The 26,869-nt window shown below is 39.4% G+C and overlaps 1 protein-coding gene across 4 annotated transcripts in view; it reads right to left on the reverse strand.

Moving 5' to 3' along the window:
- Nucleotides 1-882: 882 nt before the first annotated feature.
- Nucleotides 883-26,869, reverse strand: part of PLXNB2 (plexin B2) — a 522,361-nt gene continuing 496,374 nt past the window's right edge. For all 4 annotated transcript variants that reach the window (XM_070755420.1, XM_070755418.1, XM_070755419.1 and 1 more), the window contains 7 exons: nucleotides 22,817-22,971; nucleotides 15,822-15,982; nucleotides 12,777-12,924; nucleotides 9,997-10,061; nucleotides 6,656-6,731; nucleotides 4,208-4,282; nucleotides 883-3,262 (listed from right to left, as the gene is read on the reverse strand). In XM_070755420.1, the coding sequence (XP_070611521.1) occupies nucleotides 3,158-3,262; nucleotides 4,208-4,282; nucleotides 6,656-6,731; nucleotides 9,997-10,061; nucleotides 12,777-12,924; nucleotides 15,822-15,982; nucleotides 22,817-22,971 (785 nt within the window). In that variant the 3' untranslated portion in view covers nucleotides 883-3,157. The remainder of the gene's footprint in view (nucleotides 3,263-4,207; nucleotides 4,283-6,655; nucleotides 6,732-9,996; nucleotides 10,062-12,776; nucleotides 12,925-15,821; nucleotides 15,983-22,816; nucleotides 22,972-26,869) is intronic.

Consider the following 26,869-nt stretch of genomic DNA (forward strand, 5'->3'; position numbering starts at 1 on the left):
CGCTGCCTCCTCCCGCGCCCCGTCCCCGCTCGGCAATCGGCCCGGCGGCATTGCTGGCGTTCCAGGCGGGCCGCCCGGCATAAGCAGCAGTTTCGTGCCTCTCTTGCCAAGCGAGGACGGGGCGCGGGAGGAGGCAGCGCTGCACCGGACCCCTCAGACTGCTCCGCCCGGGATGGGTCTCCTCCGGAGGGGCGCACGGGGGCTCGGGAGGAGCCCCATCCCGGGCGGAGCAGCCTGAGGGGTCCGGTGCGGCGCTGCTTCCTCCCGCGCCCCGTCCTCGCTCGGCAAGAGAGGCACGAAACCGCTGCTTATGCCGGGCGGCCCGCCTGGAACGCCAGCTGCTTATGCCGGGCGGCCCGCCTGGAACGGCAGCAATGCGGCCGGGCTGATTGCCGAGCGGGGGCGGGCGCGGGAGGAGGCAGCGCCGCACCGGACCCCTCAGACTGCTCCGCCCGGGATGGGGCTCCTCCGGAGGGGCGCACGGGGGCTCGGGAGGAGCCCCATCCCGGGCGGAGCAGCCTGAGGGGTCCGGTGCAGCGCTGCCTCCTCCCGCGCCCCGTCCCCGCTCGGCAATCGGCCCGGCGGCAATACCCCCCCGTGTTTCCCCGAAAGTAAGACATATGTCTTACTTTCGGGGTATGGCTTATATTAGCCGACCCCCCTGAAACCCCCCATATGTCTTACAATCGGGGGGGGTCTTACTATCGGGGAAACACGGTATTATATAGCTCTTCCTCAACTTAGCAACTAGAGATATTTTTTTCTGAGGCATTAACTTGTGACCTAACACATAATCACAGGTACAGGTAATGCAAAGTCAACTCAAAGATCTATTTTTTAAAAAAAGAATTCAAAAGAAACTTTAAAAATTCAAGGAAAACGTTTTGTGGAAAACAAAAACCCCTTGTATTTGATTTACAATTAACAGGATTTACAACGACAAAACAAAGCAGGTAAGAATGTTTGTTGATCAGTCAGAAGGCGAGTGAAAGAAGCTTAGTTTGACCCAGAATTCGTAGGTAAACTCCTCCAAACAATCCATAGTTCCATATGCTAAGGTGTACATACAATGTAAGAAAACAAAAGGAAAACAAGAAAAGCAGTATACTCTTTCCCTCTTTTGCTTCTGCAATTCCCCTACAGTTGGCAATAAACATTGTCAGCCAATACAGTCTGTAATTCACTCTACAGAAATCAAAAGATTAATAAAATACATTTTAAAACTGACATCAGGACAAAAGCTGAGATCAACTTCAATACACAGAGAGGTAGCAAATAAAATTGTTATCATGTTAAGAGCAAAGCAAGTTTAAGGTACCAAAGAACAGTGCTACCTGGAAAACGCTATTGAATTGACCAAAATAATCCATCTTATTGTGAAAAATAAATGTAACCGAGATTGCTTATGTGTGTATACATGTGTGTATACATGTGTAACGCCACATTTTAAGATTACATATCAAATTTTATAAACTTGCCTATAAGCTAATACTGTCCACACACATTATATATTCAATAAGGTACTTTAATTTCCACTGCAAAGGTAATAATCCTATTCATTGCAGTTTCCCAAGGCTCAGATAATGTTTATCTTTGACAAGGCATGGAATTTCTTTACAATTATTATTTTATATTTCATACACAGGGTATTCTTTGTTTCTACTTGTGTTTTAAAACAATCTAATAGCAATTTTCCCAGGATAACATGAAAATTCATTTTAAAAATCCTATGAACAATTTCAACAAAAGATACACATATTTGAATCAGGTCAAACTGCACATTATTGGCAAAAAGCTAATTACAGGCATTCTGCTGGTCAAATTTTCTCACAAAAGTCATCAAACCACACATAAATATTTTTGATATGATTCTCTTTACAAAACCATTCAGATCCACATAATTAGTACAAGTAAGGCACATTAGCATATATAATAATTAACAATTATAAAAAGAACAAAAGGAAAAGCCGGTTTGATTTTGAACAAATAGAATTTGTGGTCTGTACTTTTTCATCAGAGATTTTAAGAAATGGTCTGAGAATAAGAAGAGCCTAATCCAGATCCAGGCATTTCTGAATCTTGGATACTAGCTAACTCGGAAAAGCAGCCTTGTACATTGCATTAACCTTGACACAGCTAAAATTATATCCCAAGGGTAACTGTCCATAGTGCGTATTACAGATTCCAAGTGTAACAGTAGGTTGACATGCATAACCATCACTTTACTCAAAGTCAGAAAAAAGGGTTCTCTATCTTTCTGGTTCCCTTTTGTGCCAATGGTACACTGGGTCAACTTAGGCTCTTTAGAAGTACCTTGGGACTTCATCCCATTTCCTATTGATGAATATAAACATCTTCCAAAGTTTGAGTGTTTGCGTTGTATGCTAAAGCTGGCACACAAGATTGAAAGTTATGTTCTTAGAGACTTGCAGAAACCTTCCAAGATTTAAAAAAAACCAAACAAACCATCACAATAGATCTACAGCATCATCTCCTTAGACTGTGAAAAAGTGGGTTTGGGGGTAGTTACCACCATGTGTTTTAGCGTTTAACATCCACATGAATGTAAAAGAAACACGGTACCCCAATCCACTGCAATCTCCTAAAAGGAAAGTCATCGCGTATAAATTGTTTACATCCTCCTCAGAAGCAGAAGATTGATGACTGGTTTTTCAAAAAAAGGAGGGGGAAAAAAGCTATTTCCAGTTATTGAAATTAAAAGGGGATATTGCATTTATCTTTCCAATATGCTATTTTGTTTTTTGTTCTAGTACAAATATTGCTTAAAATATAAAGAAATTATAGGTAGTGCTTTTACTAGCATAATGACTTCTAAAAAAACGTCGATGTTTCAAAAATTGTACTATTTGATTAAATGAGTATAACTGGCCCCCCCACCCTCCATTCCCCCTATGGCCCTCCCGCAAGTCCCTTTGGAAATTCATTTATACACCACACAAGATTTTAATTAGAAGCATAATTTACAGTAAAAACTCTTTACATTACAGTGGTTCTATATAAAAAAAGGAGCCTTTTGTTTTTTGTTTTTCATTTAAAATTGTAATTACACATTAAAAAATAGAACACTATTTTCTTATTAGGGAGAATGAATTTACACATCTTCAGATCAGCCTTTTATTTTATTGCAGCTTTCAAATCAAAGGTCAGTCACTTTATGCTCTAAAGCAGCTGCTATTTGTTGTAATCGAATAGCAAGCTGCATTTTTTGTGCGGCTGGGTCTTCTTCTAGTGCATTTATAATCTAAAAGAAAATAAAAAAGAGAACATTCAAGTCAAGAATATTGCAATGTGATCCTATAAGTATTTCTTGAGAAATATACTCCAGGGGTTTAAAGAGTGCTATCTATTAATCATGATATGAACCTGTAAAGCCATTGTAAGCAGTGGGATTTTCAAAATGCAAGAGAAAAAAAATACAGTGTTCCCTCGATTTTCGTGGGTTCGAACTTCGCGAAACGTCTGTACCACGGTTTTTAAAAAATATTAATTTAAAAATACTTTGCGGTTTTTTCCCCTATACCACGGTTTTTCCCGCCCGATGACATCATATTTCATTGCCAAACTTTTGTCTGCCTTTAAAAAACATTTTTTTTAATAAACTTTAATAAATAAACATGGTGAGTAATAATCTAAATGGTTGCTAAGGGAATGGGAAATTGTAATTTAGGGGTTTAAAGTGTTAAGGGAAGGCTTGGGATACTGTTCATAGCCAAAAATGGTATATTTACTTCCGCATCTCTACTTCGCGGAAATTCGACTTTCGCGGGCGGTCTCGGAATGCATCCTCCGCGAAAATCGAGGGAACACTGTACTATCAAATGGATAGCAAAATGTATTCTCTATGTACTTCAAGGGTGGTAAGCCAAGTTTGTGACATTTGAGTCCTCCTGGACATTTTGTTAATAAACAACTCTTCACTGTTTTGGTTAATGTAGCCAAGACAACTGTTATATTTGGATATAAAATCCCATATGGAACACACCTATATTTAGAGATGGGATTCTTCTAAACATACTTTTAAAGTGTATATTTTTCCTCATATATGAATTATAGTCTCTTGGTCAAAGCCAAGCATCCAGTAAGACAAGAAATTATCAGCCTGGAGGCAAATCAGCTTGTTAGATCTTACCCATCTCATAACTTTCTAAAGAATAATAATAAAACAAACTCAGTGGTGGAAGCTTACCTCATCATAGTACTTGTTAGTATATTGGTAGAGCTGGTATAAAGCCACAAGGGTGTTTAATGAGTCTGTGTGGGCCTATTAAATTAAAGAAGAAAAACACTGTGTCAAACATAGAGCTGGCTGCACAAGAACTTTAATGAAACCTACATAGAGGCACCAGATGTAATATTGTCCCTCTTCCTATTAACAATTTTAATAGGTATCCAGGTTGATAAGGAAGTGGAAATTATTATTATTTAAATCAGAAATATCATATCAAGCTTGTTTGCTGATTTGTTACAGCCACTACACTGTTGTCCCCACCTTAGGAATTATTATAGAATAAATAATACTTCAAGCAGAAACCACAGATGTATTCGCCAGATGCAGGTTCAAGTCCCAGTGGGTATGGCTAGCTGATGAGGCCAAAATAAGGCCGAAATAGATCTATCCTAGTCTCCCTTAATTTTCAAATTCAGCAAAAAAACACGTGACACATACAGATAGAATTGTCGGCTATCAATAAAATTAACTGCCTTGGAAATGGCCCTGGGTTGGGCCGAGAGGCAAATAAGGAGCTGTGATGTTCCTTCAATACACCAGGGTGATTCGACACAAAAATATGTAATCCTTCCCCGGTGCAGAGCTGAAGGGATTGGATACTGTAGCCTAGAGGATAATTCTCTGCCTTACAAGGCAAAGGTTGCAGGTTCAAGTCCCAGTGGGTATGGCTAGCTGATGAGGCCAAAATAAGGCCGAAATAGATCTATCCTAGTCTCCCTTAATTTTCAAATTCAGCAAAAAACAAACAAACATGTGACATATTATATATATCATGGAGAAGGAAGTAAGTAAGTAGTAAAAATTACATCCATTTTGTATGTTGAATAATTAGTGTTCTAACTCTCCAGTCTCTTCATTTTAAGGAAGGTTGTGGAGAAGATAGTAGGTCTATAATAAAGGTGGGCTCCTGGTTTGGACCAGTTCTATGGAACCGGTAGCAACTTGGTGGCCTGGGTTGCTGGAACCAGTAGCGACCCTGGCCAGCCAAGCCCCCAAATTGGCTCTCTCGGCGGCACCATAGGTGCCACCATCTTGGTTTTTTTTTGCTTCTGTGCATGCACAGAAGCTGGTTTTTTAGCACTAAGTCCACACAAAGCACCCACTCATCATGTCAAGGAGTGAAGTGGCAGCGAAGAAAACCAGAACCTACCTCTGGTCTATAACTGCCAAGAGCCTAGGAAGAAATGTATTGTTTGGATCTGTTAAAGCAGGTTTCAACCCTGTGGCTGCTATTAACATTACAATGATTGCTCTTAGATAGATAGATAGATAGATAGATAGATAGATAGATAGATAGATAGATAGATAGATAGATAGATAGATGGACAAACATATTCAGCTCCCCTGGTCTTGCTAGACCTTTTAGGGGCTTTTGATAGTACCAGACAAAGTATCTTTCTGGAGTGCCTTTGAGGTAATCTTTCCTGTGGGAAGGGAGCCAACACTTTTGTATTTAACATCCATATATGCTATTGGATAGGGCAGGGCAAGGATGAATAGTTTCAGGCTTAATCTCAGCACATCAGACTAGCTATGAATTCAGAAGCCTTCTCATACCAGAGATAACCCAATTTTGGATTTTTCTGGTTCTGTCCTGTAATTTAGGGGTAATTTGTAACTTAGGGTCGTTTTAGATGCATAGCTGCTACTTGAAGAAAAGTTAGCTGGGAAAAGCACTGCTCAATTTCATCTGGTCAAACTGGTTACAACCTTTTAAAAGGATGCCCTATTCACAGTGATGCATGCTGACCAATTTAATGCACTCTTCATGGACGACCCTTGAAGACCACTCAGAAGTTCCATCTGGTTCAGAATGCAATGGCTTACATAATGATGGGAATGGAGAGATTTTCTCAGATACCATTTTGTCACAAAGATTTCTAGTGACAAGTTTGATTCTGGGGCAATTTAAGATGCTTTGGGATAGACCAGATTTGACAAAAGACACTGCAAGAAAGTTGTGGTTGGGTCCTTTCTTGAGAGCCTTGAGAATGCATGTACATAAACTAGTTGTTATGGACTGGATGTTGTGGTTCTTGGTCAGAATACTGCTGATTATCCCCCCCCCACGCACACACACTATTGTTTATGTCTAATTTAATACTTTGAGCTTGTTGGATTGAATGGCATATAAAATAGAGATGGATCAATCAATCAGTCAGTCTGATCTGGTTATCCTGACTCAGGGGATTATGAAAATAAAACTGGTTTGAAACTACTGAAGATTTTCCCTCCCATTGACCTCAAGTGTATTAAACCACTGAACTAAACTATTAGGAATGTCAAAACCTTGTGGGGAAAAACTCCAGAGAACTGATATACAATAGAAGAACAAATAAGACAACACAAATAACCCAGCATTTAACAGGTACATTTAAAAGGGGTTGTTTCCAATTTTGTACTTACTCGAGAAATCTCTGCTAAATGTGTATTCATATCTTGATCACTCACTTGTACCATCTGGCGAATACCGCTATAATAACTAGAAAAAATGTTTTCGTTGAAATAACAATCTTTAAAAACACTTTAACACTTTGTACTGAATTTATGACATTTTCTTCATAGGCATTACTATATTGAACTAGAATTTTTAAAGGGTGGTTGCTGATTTTTATCTTGGATATATTTATAAAAAGAGATCTGATATTCTCATAGATTGATGTCAGGATCTGAAGTTTTTAGAGCAATTTTTAGAGCAATTATTGATAGCTAAAATGAATCAAAATAGCAATACTTTTCTTATGGTGCAGAATAAAAATATTGCCATAGGCCAGGAATTAGCAATATTATAGGGTCAGTCTACAAGAAACTATTCCCTGTTACCAAGAGAAGAGATATAACCAACTTTTAGTCTATTTTAGGGGAATAAGACAGTTAAGACTAAGCTCTATGCTTATTCTTAACTGTCTAAACTCTAGAAAATCACATTTGGCACATTTTTGGTTAGGGATTTAAGTATGATGGGAGACATTCATTTTCACCACCATTTTCACAAAAAATCATGAAAAAACCAGATTGTCAAAACGGTCCTCTTTTTGTTATTGAATTCTGGCAGAGAAACCTTAGGATACCTGTGGGTTGGTTAAGGGTCTGCTTATGGCTAATAATCTATGTATATGGTGGTATTACGGTCAAATTCCCTGCCAGTCTTTCTCCCATTCTAGCAGTCAAAGGAGAAAACGTGAGACTTATAGGCTAACCAGAGACTTATACGCATGCCCATTAAAGTGCTTGATAAGACATAGAGGCAAGTGACTTTTCTATAGAGTTTTCAGGACATTAGAGCTTCTAATACATCCATTGCTCCTTACACATTGCTCCTTGGGTTGAACATAAGCATTTCAGAGGATGGCTGTTCTTAAATCCATTAAGGCTTATAAGTTTTACTTATACCACAATTTGGATCAGAATTTCCATCATAAAGTGAGGTTATAAAGCGAGATGTCACATGACCACATTACTTATACAACCACAATCACAACTGCAATTTGCTATAATTAATCTAAAACTACAGACTGTTAAACAGAGTGAGTCTCAGGTCCCATACTAGTGATCTTTTAGGAACCTTATGGTCTTTCTCACAGTGCTTTGGAAGTCCTCATTCTCCAAATTGAATACCAGTTCTTCCGAGAACTGGGGAAGACCTGAAGGTTTCTGTAGAATCACGAGAACAAGATGCATAATTTGAGAATGAATGGTGCATGCAATTTGGAGAATGATGTCTTGCAAAGCACCATGCGATGATTTCCAAATAGTATTCATCTTCTTGTGAATCCTGGAGAAGAAGACCGGAAAGTGTTTAAAGCATGAAAACGAGGCACGCAATTTGTGGAAGGAATGGAGCACATGATTTGGAGAAAAGTCTGTGTGGCCTTGGGAAGAAGGCCTGGTGCAACCAAATGCTGCCTTGCATATGTTAACTTTGGGCATGAGCACTTCATTAACTGTGAATGGTCCCTGGACATATGGTCATAAACTGAAGATTACCCGATTGCTTCAACATGACTTTCCTAATCAGCTGTTTAGAAGGATGCTTTATTGTGGTTCCCAAATGGATTCATTAGTGGAGATATTGTAATAAGGATGTGGCTCATTTGAGTATCTGCCATACCTATAAGACATTTCAAGGGGCAGAACCCGAAAGATACAGTAGAACAATCTGTGCAGCTATCTAAAGCACCCACAAGCCCAAATATCTCATTCTGATTCAGAACCAAATATTTTCTGTTGCTTTTGTTCATCTCCCATTCAGCGACTTTAGAATAAAGGCAAACAGTCTTTTCTAGCCTACCTAGAAAAAGTTTATCTCAGAACAGATGATACCTTATAAAAATTCATGCCACAGGAAGTTTTGCTTCCTGGCAGATAATGCTCACAGTTTTTTTCACTTTTGAAAGTGTTTGTTGGATTTGTAAGAATCTTATTTCCTAAATCCATACTACTTACAAACATACATACAGGCCTGAATCAAAAAGGGAAAGCCATCAAAGTAAAGTACTGGAATAAAATACAAAGGCAAAAATTATGATGTTTTTAAAAGCCATGAATATATTCAAATATATTTGGTGGTGTAGTGGTTAGAGTGCAATACTGCAAGCTACTTCTGCTGATCACAGGCTGCCAGCAGTTTGACAGATCGAATCTCAGTAGGCACGAGGTTGACTCAGCCCTTCCATTCTTCAAGGTCAGTAAAATGAGGACCCAGATTGTTGGGGGCAATATGCTTACTCTCTGTAAACCGCTTAGAGAGGGCTGAAAAGCACTAAATGCTATTGCTATTGCTCAATGTTGAAAAATCATTCTATACATTCATTCAGTTTCATTTGGCATTGCTAAATTGGTATCTATTTTGAAAATGAATATATTACTGCTATATTATTTGAGTTTATCACTTTTTTTGCCTAATTTCTATTCTGTCTGGGTCCCCCCAGATGCCAACACCAACCAAAAAGAGTATCCAGACACCCTGGTAAAAAGCAAAGGCAGTTTCTATAATTCAAAGCAAACACAGGTAACAAAAACTGTTCTTACAGACTGGAACACTATGACGCTTCACAGAGGTTTCATGAAGGCCAGGCAATAAAACAGGATTCTTGCTGGCAAAAATAACGCTGGAGATAATAAAACCCACGCCTCCCCCAAGTCTTCCAGACTTCTAGGCCACAAGCCAAGATCGGAGACGCTGAGGATCAAAGCAAGGTCACAGGACTCCCAATTGATAACTCTCCACAAGACTATAAGGGCGGGCCTGCCTTTTCAACCCTGCTGAGGAGAACCACACCCAAACCCAGCTGCCAATTCAGGGATGGAAATACCTTTCTAATTGGCCCCATCTTTGAGCTGCTCATCGCTGCCTCATGTCTATTATAGTCTGTGCGTCTTCATCCAATGAATCCAGGCTACTAGCTGGGGAGAGCACCCCCCCTTGGGGGTCTCAGGCTGCTCTCCCTCCTCCTCTTCCTGACGTTCCCCCCCCGTCTGCCTGGTCCTCCCCCTCCTGTTCACTGTCCTCCTCCTCTGGGCATGGATCCGGCAGAGATCCAGCCGGTCCCTGAGGAGCCTCAGGCTGAATCACAACACCTTCCAGGTCACTTTTATTAACATAAATATTCTAGTAAAAATATTTTTATCTTGATAATTTTATTTAGGATATATTTAGACCCAACTTGTCCCTAAGCAGAGATAGGATGCAAAAAACCAACATTTTGTCCTTGAGAATATAATAATTTGTAGTTCTCTCTACTTACTCTTCCACCATTTTCTTATATGTAGAGATCTCTTTTGCATAGAGTAACTTGTTACTTGGAGAATCCTGAAAAACAGAAAGCAAAGGAATGTGATTTTTTGAAACCTATGCATTTGTTTTTTCCCTAGCATTGCAGAAATTTGAGGAAGAAAATCCATTGCCTTCAATAAGATGTATGGGTAACAAGATATGTGTATGTCAAAATCTGCTCCGATGACTGAAGCCCTATTCTTCTTGCTAACTATGATGGTGAGGCCATCATATTTTACTTTCTGCTTCCTTTATGGATGAGGCTGAAAACCTTGGAAAGCAGAATAGTGATATGTTATATCAACAGCAAGAAGAAAAGACATGGCATTTAAAAGTTATTTATCTTTCAAAATAAGTATGAAAGAGAGACACCCCACTCCCCAAGAAAATCTGTTGCTGCTGTTGATAAAGCAATTCTCCAGCAGGTGAAGTTAGCAGCCCATGAAAACATCTATAGAGAATCCAATTTCTGAAGAGCAGATTAATACTCCTTGAGCATCAGTATTCTGAAGCCTCAGAATGCATTTTCTTTATTGCTACCTCCTGCTCATGTGTTTATCCAAATGTAACGGCAATTTGTAGTTCTTTCTCTGCCCTCTACCTTTTCCACTATCACTTCTCTTTCTAGGTACCCTCGCACACAATATCTACTAGACTACTTCAACCCTAGGCACAAGACGTTTTGAGTAGACTCAGCATATCTTTTTTCATGATATCAGGAATACTAGAAAGAAACCAAGTAGGGAAAAATCTAGCAAAGCCATCCACTTTGGGTGAATTTACTAAACCCTAGATGCCAGGGGAACAGGTAGAAACATAGAAACATAGAAGACTGACGGCAGAAAAAGACCTCATGGTCCATCTAGTCTGCCCTTATACTATTTCCTGTATTTTATCTTACAATGGATATATGTTTATCCCAGGCATGTTTAAATTCAGTTACTGTGGATTTACCAACCACGTCTGCTGGAAGTTTGTTCCAAGGATCTACTACTCTTTCAGTGAAATAATATTTTCTCACGTTGCTTTTGATCTTTCCCCCAACTAACTTCAGATTGTGTCCCCTTGTTCTTGTGTTCACTTTCCTATTAAAAACACTTCCCTCCTGAACCTTATTTAACCCTTTAACATATTTAAATGTTTCGATCATGTCCCTCCTTTTCCTTCTGTCCTCCAGACTATACAGATTGAGTTCATTAAGTCTTTCCTGATACGTTTTATGCTTAAGACCTTCTGCTTAAGAAACCTCTGGCAGTTTTTGTCACAGAAGGAGCAAGGAGCTGTTACTCAGTAATGGTGACATCATTATTTTTAAGTAACCAAAAAAAATCTATTATTAGATGCATTATAGAAGTTGCAGAAACCACCGGCAAGACTGGCAAAAATGTTCCGTAATCTATCTGCCAAATGCTGGAAATGTAATCGGACACCAGGTACCTACTATCATATGTGGTGGACGTGTCACAAAGCAAAAAAATATTAGGAGAAAATACGTAGCTGGCTGGAAAAGATAATTAAACAGTATATAGAGCTGAAACCAGAAATATGTTTGTTAGGTATAATACCGGAAAGTTTTGATATTTAATTTTACATACACTGACAGCAGCAAGGATAGTTTTTGCAAAATACTGGAAAAAATAAAACACCCTGCCAGATGAGGATGTAATTCGAAAAAATTTAGACTTTGCTGAAATGGACAGACTAACTTTAAAAATAAAAGACAAAGAAGATACAGAATATTATTTGATTTGGAATAGATTTTATGAGTGGATGGAGACAAGAGGTAGAAATTAGAGAGACTATGAATGTTTGTATTAAAAATAGAGTTGTATATAACTACAATCATTACAACTAACAAAATTTAAAAAGAAACTTAGTTAAAACCATTTAGTTATACAGTGGTCCCCCGATTATCGCGAGGGTTCCGTTCCAGGACCCCTCGCGACAATCGATTCTTCGCAAAGTAGCGGTGCGGAAGTAAAAACACCATCTGCGCATGCGCAGATGGTGTTTTTACTTCCGCCGCAGCAGCGAGGAGCCGAAGATTGGGGTTTCCCCGCCGCCCACGCAAACTCCTCGCTGCTGCCGCGCCGGCCGCTTGTCCGCCGGCCGCTTGTCCGCGCGCCCGCCCACGCCATTCGCTCGCGCCGCTTCCCAGCTGAGTCCTGAAGCCAGAAGGCAAAGGCGAACTTCCGCGTTTGGCTTCGGGACTCAGCTGGGAAGCGGCGCTGGGGTCTTACCGGCCGCCCACGCAAAGGGGAAACCCCGGCTCCTCGCTGATGCCCGCCACTCGCCCTCCCGCCAGCAAGAGGGGGAAGACCCAGGGAAGCCGCCCAGCAGCTGATCTGCCGGGGGAACGCAAACTCCACCATCTACGCATGCGTGGCCATAGAAAAAAGGGGCGCGCATGCGCAGATGGTGTTTTTACTTCCGGGTGGAAAAATCGCGACATAGCGTTTAGCGAAGATCGGGATCGCGAAACTCGGGGGACCACTGTATTATTATTATTATTATTGTCATTATTACATGCATTATTATAAACACCCCTGACTCTGTGAAGCAGTGTAAACATCCCTTACAGGTAATGGAAAAATGAATTAATGCCTTTAATAAATTAGACTTCGAGATGTATTCACTTTTAACTCCTTTAAAGTTATTTCTTTAGTTGGGTTTTAGTGCAATAGGATGGAGGGAAATGGTTGCAGATTGCTGCGTGTTATCAGAGACATAGAATTGAAGATAAAGCCTTACCCTGCTTAGTTTGTGCTCTGTTCTTGTGCAAGCATCCATAAAAGTCTGTGCGATGACGGATAAGGAAGCATCTACTACTTCATGAACATGAACATCAAAAATGAAATGGGGATTTTTCAATATGTTCACCCAGAACCTAAGAGGCAAGCTGGAAAGAAAACAAGAAACAACTGAAAATGGTATTCAGGAGTGAATGAAAAAGTAATACTAACAAGCAAAAGTATTATTATTAGTAGGGAAGTACAAAATAGGTTTCTTCGCATATCATCATAAACAGGGATTCGTGACATTTGGATGAATAGGATCAAACATTTATGTCAATACATTCTTATTATTTCTGCTTTGCGCCTCTTGGCAACACAAATGATTAAATAATCAAAAGTTGATTGGCTTGCTGTTATACTCAGTGTTCTATTCATGGGCTTGTTGATGCTGATTTGGGTTTTTTGGAGAGCAACAAAGCAGAATGTGGTTTCATCGAATGCTAAGCAGGTCTCAGATAGAATTTTCTTGATGTATTTAAGGAGGAGCACAAGTGAAAGAAATAAAGCCGAGTGCACCAAAGAGCTTACTTATTCTGAATAATCTAGAAGATTTCTATCTTTGTATGACATATTAACAAGCTTCCACAATGTGCTTTTATACTAAAAAGAATTTAAATAATCTAGCTCCAATGTTCCATGATCCAAAGAAATGCTGGCTTATTAGCAAAGGCTCTATAGCTCCGTAATAAAGATTTGTATGCAGTTGTAAGGATATCATTACTTAGTCAAAATGCAGAAGTTTCATGCTCATATTGGTGATATGTATTATTCCAAAGGAAAGTCCAGCTGCACCAAAAATTAAGGTAAAGGTTTTCAAATTGAGCTCAACTTTTGGTAGTCAAAAGTGAAACAAAATCTGGGCTGCCGCATATTCTGTGCCACGTCTAGACTTTTCAGATCTAACAAACAATAAGTAGCCCTTCTCTTCTGCAAAATTGTGCTAGTAAATTCAGTGAACAGCTGAAAAACTATAGACAAATCTTTTGCTATGATCCCACTGCAGTGTTGGGGCTTATTATTTAGCCCATCACCTACGTAGTATTTGTGAATTTGATAGATATCACAAGAAGGAGGGACAGTTCACCATTAACTGCCTGATGAATTATTTGTAACAAAAAGCTGCTTAAATTAGGGAAATAACCAATCTCCTGTTTAATGTTTCCACCATTCTCCTTTAACAGTTTGTTGAACATATTCATACAGTATTGATTTCCCCTTCATTTGCCAAATCTTTGTCTCACTTCATTTTTTAGTAATTGTTGTTTTTTAATCTTCTTTCAATACTCTATCCACCCAGAGTCATTGTGAACTGAGCAGCTTTACAAATTTAATAAATTAAATTACACTGGATTTTGAGGTTCTTGGCCTGAATTTTCAAAGTTTGTGGTTGAGCAATAGGAGTATCCAGAACAGCCAGTATGGTGTAGTGCTTAAAACATTTTTGGAAAGTCTTGGAATCAAACCATCTTCAGCCCAAGAAATTACTGAATTGTACTCTTAGAATAGATTGGTAGTTTCAGAGTCCAACCTAACTCAAGACCTGCTGCTGTAGGAATAAATGTAAGAGAGAATTCTGAGTTTGCTATCTTGAATGAAGAAATGTGGGATACAAATTTAATAAATAGCAAATAAAATGATTATGTTTGAGACAAAATGTGATAATATTTCCATATGTGTCATACAATGGTTGATAAAGATTTAGCTTTTCTCAGTGAAAAGGCTCGCTATTTCACAGTTAGAGAGGAAAAGAAAGTATTTCATGTAAGATCCCATGAAGTTACAATCATTTCCATTTTTAAAGTAGTAAAAAAAGTAATTGTTTTTATCTGCTATCAATACTCTGTTTCAGAATCATTCTGAACTGGACAGCTTTACAAATTTAATAAAAAATCATATCTGAAAAACTGTTGAACCCGTTTCTGAAAGCTTAAGAGAAATTTTGCTTAATTCCCATTTTACCTATAGTTAGTTAGTTTACTTAATGATTAGCTCATGGGTCACGTCAAGATGCAGACTTCCAAACACAAATTATTATTAAAACACAATGAAAACAATTAAAAATGGAATTGGAATAAAATGCAATTAAAATGAAATTTGAATAAAATACAAATTGAAATGAAATCAGAATAAATATGCCATTTAAAATGAGATTGGAATAGACTACAATAATTTAATATATGGTGTTGTGGTTCAGCCTGAGGCTGCTCAGGGACCGGCTGTGTCTCTGCTGGCTCCATGCCCGGAGGAGGAGGACAGTGAAGAGGAGGGGGCTGAGCAGTCGGACGGGGGAGAGGACAGTCAGGAATGGGACGAAGGAGAACAGCATGAGAGCCCCGGGGGGGGGGGGCCTCTCCCCAACCAGTAGTTTGGAGTCATTAGGTGATGAAGCACAAGCCGTCATTGACATGTGACAGAGACGTTCAGATCAAAGAAAGGAGCAATTAAAGAAGTATTATCAGCACTGAATTAGGAACAGCTGGGTTTGGGTGTGGTCCTCCTTAGCAGGGTTTAAAAGGCAGGCAAGCCCTTGAAGCCATGTAGAATGTTATCAGTTGGAGTTACGGTGACCTGCTTTGTTCTCGACGTCTCTGTTCCTGGCTTGTGGCCCAGCAGTTTGGAAGACCCGTGGGAGGAGTAGGTCTGCTATCTACAACCTCGTCTTGGCAGCAAGAATCCTGTATTGCTGCATGGACTTTTGCCTTCGTGGATATATTTGAAGTTCCAGCGTTTTCCTGTTTGTAAGGACATTTTCTGTTACCTGTGTTTTTCTTGAATTTTATAAACTGCCTTTGCCTTTTACCGGTGTGTTTGGCTTCTCTTTTTGGGTTGGTCTTGGCTTCCGGAGTGACACAGACAGAACAATATGGATAAATAAATAATGATAAAATTATACTTTGGTGTCACCCCTACAATCTACTCCACTCACTCCCACTCCTGTACTAATAACAAATAAAAAGAAATGAAAGAAACCAACTTCTTGACTATTATTCTCCCCAGGTACCTGTTTGTTTTCCAGATGTGGATGGTGTCCTCATCTTTGATGTCATGCTTCTCTGCTTGCTCATCAAGAAAGTCAAAGAAATATTTCACAGCTGGTGGAACAACATGGTGTGAATCAAGTACACTATGGAAAAAGTTATCAACAAATTGTTGAAGTGTACCCTAAAGGGGAGGAAGCAGACACACACACAGTACAAACGTTAAAAAAAAAAATCAGGTCATGGTGTTAAATATAACATTTTCCAGGAGATCTTTTCAATTTATAAGAATGTTTCCAAAATTGACTTATAGTCATCTGTACAAGACTTTATCCCAAATGGCCACAGAAACACAATGGCTCCAAGTGCTGCATTTTTCAACTATAAATGGATTGTAAATGCTCTTATGAACATAAAAATGAACAGTCATAACAAATGTCCCAGGAACTTCAGAAAGAATAATTTTCAGCTCTGTTTATAAAGAGGTGGCAATTTCAGCATTGTAGCTCAGGGAGAACAGATGACTCTAGTCTGAAATAAATGGGCAACCAATAGCAGGAATTTGTGGGACAGGAAGGAACTTACAACTGAGCCTTCTGAATATATTACAACAATAATGAGCTGAGGGGACACTTAATTTTTTTAATGATTTAGTAACTTTATTATAATAAAGTTCTGTATTTCTTAGAACAGTGTGTGGATGGGTGGATAGAAAGGAGGGAGGGAGGGAGGGAGGGAGAGAAGGAAGGAAAGAAAAATAGAAAAAATAAAGAACAAATGAAAGAAGAAGGAGGGAGGGAGGAAGAAAGGAAAGGAAGGAAGAAAGGAGAAAATGAATGTACACTTAATGTACTCAAACAATGCATCAAAGATCTAAAAATCCATTAAAATAAGTTTGCTATTCCCAATAATTTTTTTTGAGCATCAAATTCCTCCTTTTAAAGTAATGAGATACTTACATCGTTTAAGTGTCCCAAAAATGTGAAGGGCATTAGATTAGATTAGATTAGATTTATTGGATTTATATGCCGCCCCTCTCCGGAAACTCAGGGCGGCTCACAACAATAATAAAAACAGTACATAGTAACAAATCCAATTCCCACCAATCTAATTACAATTTTAAATTTAAAAAATTCATAAAACAATCCCAATATATATAAAAAACAGACACACAGTCAATAAATCAGACGGCAAAACAACATGAGCAAGGGGGAGATGTTTTAGTTCCCCCATGCTTGACGACAGAGATGGGTTTTAAGGAGTTTACGAAAGGCAGGGAGGGTGGGGGCAATCCTAATCTCAGGGGGGAGCTGCTTCCAGAGGGTTGGAGCCCCCACAAAGAAGGCTCTTCCCCTGGGTCCCGCCAGACGACATTGTTTAGTCGACAGGACCTGAAGAAGGCCGACTCTGTGGGACCTAACCGGTTGCTGTGATTCGTGCGGCAGGAGGCGATCCCGAAGATATTCTGCTCCGGTGCCATGAAGGGCTTTATAGGTCATAACCAACACTTTGAATTGTGACCGGAAACTGATCGGCAACCAATGCAGACTGCGGAGTGTTGGAGTAATATGGACATACTTAGAGAAGCCCATAATTGCTCTCGCAGCTGCATTCTGCACGATCTGAAGTTTCCGAACACTTTTCAAAGGTAGCCCCATGTAGAGAGCGTTACAGTAGTCGAGCCTCGAGGTGATGAGGGCATGACTGACTGTGAGCAATGACTCCCGGTCCAAATAGGGCCGCAACTGGCGCACCAGGCGAACCTGGGCAAACGCCCCCCTCGCCACAGCTGAAAGGTGTTTCTCTAATGTGAGCTGTGGATTGAGAAGGATGCCCAAGTTGCGGACCTTCTCTGAAGGGGTCAATAATTCCCCCCCAGGGGAATGGACGGACAGATAGATTTGTCCTTGGGAGGCAAACCCCACAGCCACTCCGTCTTTTCTGGGTTGAGTTTGAGTTTGTTGATACCCATCCAGGCCCCAACAGCCTCCAGGCACCGGCACATCACTTCCACTGCTTCATTGACTGGACATGGGGTGGAGATGTACAACTGGGTATCATCGGCGTATTGATGATACCTCACCCCATGCCCTTGGATGATCTCACCTAGCGGTTTCATGTAGATATTAAATAGCAGGGGGGAGAGGACCGACCCCTGAGGCACCCCACAAGGGAGAGACCTCGAGGTCGACCTCTGACCCCCCACTAACACCGACTGCGACCGACCAGAGAGGTAGGAGGAGAACCACTGAAGAACAGTGCCTCCCACTCCCAACCCCTCCAGCCGGCGCAGAAGGATACCATGGTTGATGGTATCGAAAGCCGCTGAGAGGTCAAGGAGCACCAGGACAGAGGACAAGCCTCTGTCCCGGGCCCGCCAGAGATCATCCATCAACGCGACCAAAGCGGTTTCCATGCTGTAGCCGGGCCTGAATCCAGACTGTTGAGGACCTAGATAAGATTAGTGTGCTGAAATACACTTCCTACAGCAGGTTTGGAGACCAATACAAAATGGAGATTGTACCCATAGACAAGGAGCCATTGAAACTACAATTCATGTCCTTCTACATTGCATCTTCTATATGGACTTATGGACTCAATTTATAACAACTCACCTAATAAAATAATCAGGAATTTTTTGTACAAATTGTACAACTGCTGTTATCAGATCTGAACAAACTAGCTTTGAATATAGTCAAATTTTGTTATAGTGTATATTGACTCTACCTGCTCACTGCTAATCCACCCCTAATCATAATATATTATTTTGTCTGCTTTTTATTTTTTTAAATTCTTATTATTATTTTTTATTGTTATTATTATTCTTTTATTTGTAATTCTGGTCTGTGACTGCAATAAACATTGATAGGAAGGAAGGAAGGATTGATTACCTTTGGAAAATAATCCATATTTAATTGGGATACATAAACACAAGAAGAACACTTGTGCAATCTGATTGGACATCTTACTAATAAACCAAGGATTTTCATAGAAAATCAGTTTGGCTTGATGGAATTTGAACTGGACCTGTCTGCTCTGCACTTTACATTTTTTGCAGATATTGTTAAGCAGATTTTATGTATACAGTGGTACCTCTACCTAAGAATGCCTCTACTTAAGAACTTTTCTAGATAAGACTCGTGTGTTCAAGATTTTTTTTGCCTCTTCTTAAGAACCATTTTCTACTTAAGAACCCAAGCCTGGAAAAATTTCCCAGGCAATTTGAGAGCAGCATGAAGGCCGGACCAGTTTCCTGCCATCCCCCCTTTAATCCTGGCCATTTCAGGCTTTTCTGGCCTGCCAGAGGAACCTTTCGGTGGCGCTTAAGGAGGCTTTGGCAGTCCAGAGCGAATGGAAATTTTTCCTTTCTCTGGGCACTTGGAAAGGGAATAAACCTCTGCCAGAGCCCAGAGAAAAGATACTCTCCTTTCGCTCTGGGCAGCCCAGAGCGAATGGAGCATTTTCCTTTCTCTGGGCGCTTGGAGAGAGTATAAACCACTTCACTGTGATGACTCCCTTGCACTGCCTCCCATACACCCGGTGTGAGGTTGCCTCCCGGAGCATCTGGACACGGAAAGGCAAAAGGGGGCTTCAGCCAAACCGAGAAGTCACCACAGTGAAGAAAAGGCGCCAGCTACAAAGTGAGCGAGCGAGAGCAGAGGGGAGCCCTTCAGCATGGGAAGGAAGAGGAAGCAGGTAGCAGCAGGAGCAGTCACCACCTTTTGGTCAAAGGAGCAGGAAGTTCCTCCCTCTCGCCTGCCTGGGCTTCTCTCTCTGGCGCAGTGTATGGGAGGCATCCTCGCACCAGGTGTATGGGAGGTGCGTGCTCCTCCTCGCCGCCTCAGAGTCCCTCTTTTTTAAAAAAACCCTTAAAGTTTTGTATTTTTTTTATTCCCCTCATCTCACCTTCTTCCTTCAGCAGCGACTGTCCTCCTCCTCTTATTCCTCCTCCTCCTCCTCCCACCCAAATTCGGAGGTTTTATTTCTTTCCTAATGTGTTTGCATGCATTATTTGCTTTTAAAATTGATTCCTATGGGAAAAATTCTACTTACAAACGTTTCTACTTAAGAACCTGGCCACAAAACAAATTAAGTTCTTAAGTAGAGGTACCACTGTATATCAATAAACTGCTCACAAATGAACTTCAATATAGTTTAAATGATATTATACACCAAGTTGTTATAGATATACTAATGTTTACAGAAGAGGACCTCATGAGGAATTTTTCCTGGGTTTTAAACTGATTTAAGCCCTGTTTAGGCATGCAACTTTCCATATGTATATATATATGAACACTCCTGCAGGGTTTTTCATACATATCAATCCTATGATGTATCGCTACGACAGTCCTCTAAATATTCAGCATAAACCTCTACTGAGAGGAACTGCTCTAAATTACCATGTGATCTAGAAACCTATGATGTACATTCAGAAACTTTTGCCGAAATTGGTGCTATTCACGCAAAGCCTGCAAATATATTTAGCCCTGAGGACAATGGATTCTATTCTACCATTTTCCAAATTTATCAATACTTAATTATAGATAACTCAAGTATTTAGAATTTATCAACACAGCCTAAATAAATACATAGAGAGGATAAGTCTACATATCTAATTTTAAAAAGCCCCAGTATTATGGCACTTTTTAAAATTAAAATTTGAACTGAGCTTGGTTTCTTTGAAATAGATAAGGAACAGCATTGTGAGAAATTGATTAAAATGGAACTTTTTTGTGAAGATGGCTGGGGAAACAAATGTGCTGGTGTTTTCTGTTTTTGGTTGCTTCTACTTACAGTATTTAATCATTGTTATACCGCACTTTTTGTGGTTTTTCTAATTTTTATTATGGAGCGCCTCAAAACATAGAGATACATGCATCTAGTAAACAAATAAATACATTTATCTTCAGTTCTTATTTTCAGAACTGAAGCAATAGTATTAAATTGTTCTTCAAAACCATTTTGAGGCTGGTATAAATATTCCAAATTGAGGCTGTGGCGGCTATTGAAAATGGCTGGCAATAATTTATGATATCAATTGATATTCCTTACTACATCATCTTATTGCCCTCTTTTCTATTTTTCCTTTTTTGGGTGAAATGGGAATTCTTTCAACTGTAGTTCCCCATTTAATTTTTAATTGTTAAGGTTATGGTTGTCCCCCATTTGATGCTAAGGTTCATTCATGGAAATAATCATAATACTGAGGATTAATGTTCACTTTATCCTTTTTTTTTTTTTTAAAAAAGAACAATGTCAGGAGAAGTAGGAAATTTGGTTAAGATAAAGGAGAAATGCCTACAGTCACATGCAGACCCCAAAATGCCATGTTGAAAAACCTGGTTCAAAACTACATAACATTAGCCTTTCAAATTAGTACAGGAAAAATATTACAATGGTTAAATATGGTTTGTATTTAAGAAGAGATTCCCTGAGATATTCATGTCCTTGACTTTAGATCTCAGCAGTACTCCAGACATGGTCATAACAGAAATAGAAAAAGGAGAAAGGAAAAGGTGAGAGTTTTACATTCTTTGCAAAGTGAGCATATATTGCCTTGTATCATATCTCAATATATTAGTGATGGTGAACCTATAGCACGAGTGCCACAGGTGGCACACGGAGCCATATCTGCTGGCACGAAAGCCGTTGCCCTAGCTTAGCTCCAAAGTGCATGTGTGTGCTGGCCAGCTGATTTTTGGCTCACACAGAGGCTCTGTGAGGATGTTTTTGGCTTCCAGAGAGCCTCCGGGGGACGAGGGAGGGCATTATCTCCGGGACCGCCTTCTGCTGCACGAATCCCAGCGAACAGTTAGGTCCCACAGAGTGGGCCTTCTCCGGGTCCCGTCAACTAAACAATGTCATTTGGCGGGACCCAGGGGAAGAGCCTTCTCTGTGGTGGCCCCGGCCCTTTGGAACCAACTCCCCCCCAGAGATTAGAATTGCCCCTACCCTCCTCGCCTTTTGTAAGCTTCTTAAAACCCACCTCTGCCGTCAAGCATGGGGGAACTGAGATATTCTTTCCCCCTAGGCCTTACAATCTACGCATGGCATGTTTGTATGTACGTTTGGTTTTATAATAAGGGTTTTTTTAGTTGTTTAGTATTGGATTGTTACATGCTGTTTTTTGTCACTGTTGTTAGCCGCCCAGAGTCTGCGGAGAGGGGCGGCATACAAATCAAATCAAATCAAATCAATCAATAAATAATTGTTTACCGTCCCCCGGCTCCACGGAAGCCTTTGGAGCCTGGGGACGGTGAAACACAAGCCTACTGGGCCCACCAGAAGTTGGGAAACAGTCCGTGGGGGAAGCTGTTTTTGTCCTCCCCAGGTATTGAATTATGGGTGTGGGCACTCACGCATGTGTGATAGCGTGTGCAACATGTTGGTATTTATATACTGCTTTGGTTTTAAAACAATTTGCAGTTGAACTGAAAAAAATCAATTAATAATAGTTAATGTAATATTGGAAATTCTAACCTAATTCTATGATATAAATTTTCTCTTTATTCATGACCTTTAAAAATGTTTCTGTATTTTCATTCCTCTTTTATCTATCTTTTTAAATTATTATTTTTTCATTAAAAATGCTAAATGAAAATATACTAACAACAACAGGAATAATACTGAGGTCACAATAAATCAATTGGTACCCTGTTGGGTCAGACTAGTTCAACTCTTCTTATGCACACCAGTCAATAATATGATCTTTTAAGAAAATTAAAACCATGGAATGTTTGTTATCCCTTGGGATTCTTTATTATCTAATGGACACATATATTATTTCTGGAATTTTAAAAAAAAGGTCCATAAAGAAAGATTAAAAAACCCTGGGTTTGTTTAACACTAATGAGCTTAATTGAATCTGTTAATTTTAATGCAGTTACTCTACGTATCATTGTACCTGAATTCATCCAATGCCTTTGAATCTAAATCTTAATTCTAAAGGAAAATTCTACATATAAACACAATATCTATTTAAACATAGTGGAACTTGACTCTTGGCAGTCAATTTTACCTTCACAGAGAGTAGCCTTGTCAGATAGATTTCAGTGATAGCTTTGGTCCTTTCCTTCTCCTTCATACTCCCTCTTTTTGATTTACCTTCATCAACTTCATCTGCTGGTCGAACTAGATGCCAGATCTTATTTTCTTCTTCCAATAAAGCATGTCCTGAATAAACCATAACATTTCAAACAATCAACAGATGAAATGAAATGCAGGGATTGAGCAATTGATCGCCAGGCCTAAAATAATGTCCACTGCACTGCAACTAAATGGCATATTTAATGGCCTGCAATAAATATTATTTGCATTTCATAAATGAAAGGGAAATCTAAGCTCATGTTATTCTTGCCTATGAGTTCCAGATTTTCAAACGAAAAAGGTGAGGTAACTTTAAAGTAAAATGGGAGAGCATTCCAGCCCTCCCCTTTCTCCATCCCTCACAGCTGTTTTTGTCCATGGTTGATAGTATTATTTTGAAGAGGGAAAAACACAAGAAAAGTAAAATAAACCAGTATTTCCTAAAGCCTACTGTTAAAGCCAGCTATGTCTACTTTGTGATATGGTTTCACCTGTTTGTTGCTCATAGATCCTAAGAAATTTCAAGCAGATACCAGCAATTCAAGTCTTATCATATCTCTACAAAATGTAATAGTAACTTACACAGTTAGTCCTCTATGTATAACCACAATTGGGACAAGAATGTTCACTGGTAACTAAAGTGGATGTTAACTGAGTTGTGCCCACTTTTACAACCTTATTTGTCATGTTGATAAGGAAATTACAACAGTCAAATGAATTGTGCAGTTGTTAAATCTATCTAGCTTTCCCTTGTTTCCAAATTGGAAACTGGCTGGGAAGGATGCAAATAGTGTTTCTCCTGACTTTTGGGATGGTGCAACTGTTGTAAATATATGCCAGTTGCCAAGTGCCTGAATTTTGATCACATGACTGTGGGAATGTTGCAACTATTATAAGTCTGATTTTTACTAAATCTGCACTTCTATTTCTACTAGGTTTTTTTCTCATCATTCCTATCATCCTTTTCCTCCCACTTAGGACTGTATGACTGTAACTTGTGCTTGTATCCTAAGATTTTTACCAATATTGATTGTTTCTTCATTGCTTTTTTGACCCCTATGACAATCATTAAGTGTTGTACCACATGATTCTTGACAAATGTATTTTTTCTTTTATGTACACTGAGAGCATATGCACCAAGAGAAATTCCTTGTCTGTCTAATCACACTTGGCCAATAAAGAATTCTATTCTATTCTAAAAGTCTGATTTTAATTTACTTTTTTCAATGTGGTTGTAACGTCAATGTTGCTAAACGGATGGTTTTAAGTCAATGACTACCTACAGTTCCTAGATGAACAGATCCCCTTTTGTTGATAATAAGATTGTTAAATCAGAGAACAGACTGAGCAGAGGGAAAAATCAGGGATAGCTTTATGACAAGACCTTGTGATTTTAAAAACCATGAAAGAGTGTGTAATTCTGTTTATTGACCTATTTATACATTGATCTCATTTCATTCTTCCCTTCCTAAACAAAGATTGTAACGCATTCCTACATGGTGTGGGAACAGGAGACCTTAAAACAAAGCCACTTTCCACACCACAGAGTATAAATGTAGTCCATCTGTTTAATTATACTGTACAGTTCACACAGCAAAATAGGCACCGTGAGTGATAACAAAGGTTCCAGCAATTACAAGTCTGCACATTAAATATAAAACTTTTGATCTATGAAACTGGATAAATGTACTATAATGGCAACCAATTAATTACAGTTGTAATAAGGCTCACAATGCATATATGTCAGAAAGAACAAAGCATAAACAATATGTACATAATGACATTTCAAACAATTCTGAATTGCATTGTTTTTATTCAGTTTCCAGCAGCATCGTGACTTTTAGCAATCCGAGAAAAGGCCACTATAGTACATTGTTCTTTCTTTGGGTAAGACAGATAATTTCCACACCAAAAAGTAATGAATACCTGCCATTTTGCAGAATTATTGATTACAAAAGCCCAGTAATATAAAGAAATGGAAAGTCTAACTCTGCAGAATAATTTAATGGTATAATGTTCGTTGTAAAAACTACCTAAATCTTGTGGGCTTTTTTTTCTTTTTAAAAAATTGGGCTTCTACATGTTTTTGTAATTTAGGAGCCCTGGTGGCGCTGTGATTAAAGTCCAGTATTGCAAGCAAAGTGCCCTGTTGCAGGCCAACTCTGTCCAAAGCCTAGAGTTCAATCCTATTAAGGCTCAAGGTTGACTCAGCCCTACATCCTCCCAGGATCAGTAAAATGAGGATCCAGATTGTTGGGGACAATATGCAAATAATACTTATATATTAAATATTTACTAAATGATATTTACTAAATGAGATGTGTGGTTGTGAATTAATGATTTGTGAATGAATTGGCTGACTGATTTTAATATACAGTAGTGCCTCATGATACAAACCCCTCGAACTTGCACGGCTGTTGCCTTTTGAAACAGCCGGGGGGCTTCTTGGAGTTCTCCTGAATGCCGAACCCGGAAGTTTGGCAAAAGTTCGGGTTCGGCGTTTGGGTTCAGGAGAATGCCGAGAAGCCCTGCCGCCCAGCTGTCACCTTGTCAGAAGAGCCACGGAGCTGTCGGCCGGTCAGGCGGCTCAAACGGAGGTGGGGAATCCCAATAGGGAATTCCATGGGCGGAGCTTTGACGTCACAGAGACGTCCTTCCTGGAGTCCACGATCGCATCAATTGGATTACCTTGGTGAAATTGATGGTCCAAATGTTTTTACAGTGTAAGAGTTGTAGATTACAGGATAATTTTTTTCTGAAACCAAATTGTTTCTTGGAAAGTATGTTATTAGCTTCAAGGTAGAGTGTAATGGATTGGTTTATGATTGATTCCATAACTTTGCAGGTGACACAACACAAGGAAATAGGTCTGTAATTTTCAACATTGCTTGGATCTCCTTTTTTGAAGATAGGGATGACTGTGGCAAGTGACCATAGTGTGGGTAGGGAGCTAGTACTGAAGGATTTATTAAAAATTATGCTCAGAGGTTCAGCCAAGGTGGGGGAGAGCTTTTTTAAGAAGTATGCACATAGTACATCTGGTCCAATAGATAAATATGGTTTTAGGTTGTGTAATGCCTTTCTAACGTTGTCTTCTGTAAAATCAATTTGTGTAAGATCATTGAGGTTATTTGTGGTGCGATTAGGAAATGTTGGGCATGAGCCATTGTTGTTAACAAAGACTGAGCTGAAGAAAATGTTAAAGAGGTTGGCTTTGACTGATTCATCATTATGGTCTATGTTGTTTGGCCCTTTAAGGGGTGGGATGGGTCTAGAGTTTTTGAGTTTATTGTTAACAAAGTTGTAGAAGGCACGAGTAGACTTTGTCCATAGAAGGTTTTCTTCTTGGATGATGTGATAATTGGTACATTCAGTCTTTATTTGGTGACACACATTTTTATAGCGTCTTTTAAAGTTTGAAACATGGCCTGCTTTATTTTTGTGCCAAAGAGTTCTTTTTTTGGTTTGGAGCTTTCTTATTTTTATGGTTAATTTGTTTTTCTTAGTTTTGGTGAATATTAGTGGTACATACAATTTGATGACTCTTTGGATTTCAAGTAAAAACATATTATAGTGGTCTTCAGTAGTGATGCAATCAGAGAAAATTGTGTGCCAGTCGAGAGGTGAGAGGTAGGCTTCGATGAGGTCGTAATTGGCCTTTTTGAATTTATAGTTGGCTGTCCTTTCGTTAAGATGGTTTTTGTGAGGGTGTATGTTTAGGTAAAGGTCAATCATGCTATGGTCAGTGTTAGAAAAGGCTTCTTTTATTTGTAGTCTGTAAATTGAGTGTAGACTGTTGCAGAAGATGAGGTCAAGACAATTGTTAAGTCTAGTGTTGTTAGTAACTAGTTGATCTAGTCCTAGGCTAGTAATGGCATTGTAAAGGGTTGAATGTATGGGTTCAGTGGAACATTCGTTTAGGATCCAGTTTATATGTGGAAGGTTTAAGTCTCCAAGAAATATAAGAGGATGAGGGTGGGAGCTT

This window comes from Erythrolamprus reginae, chromosome 6 (assembly GCF_031021105.1).
Source record: "Erythrolamprus reginae isolate rEryReg1 chromosome 6, rEryReg1.hap1, whole genome shotgun sequence".
NCBI lineage: Eukaryota > Metazoa > Chordata > Lepidosauria > Squamata > Dipsadidae > Erythrolamprus > Erythrolamprus reginae.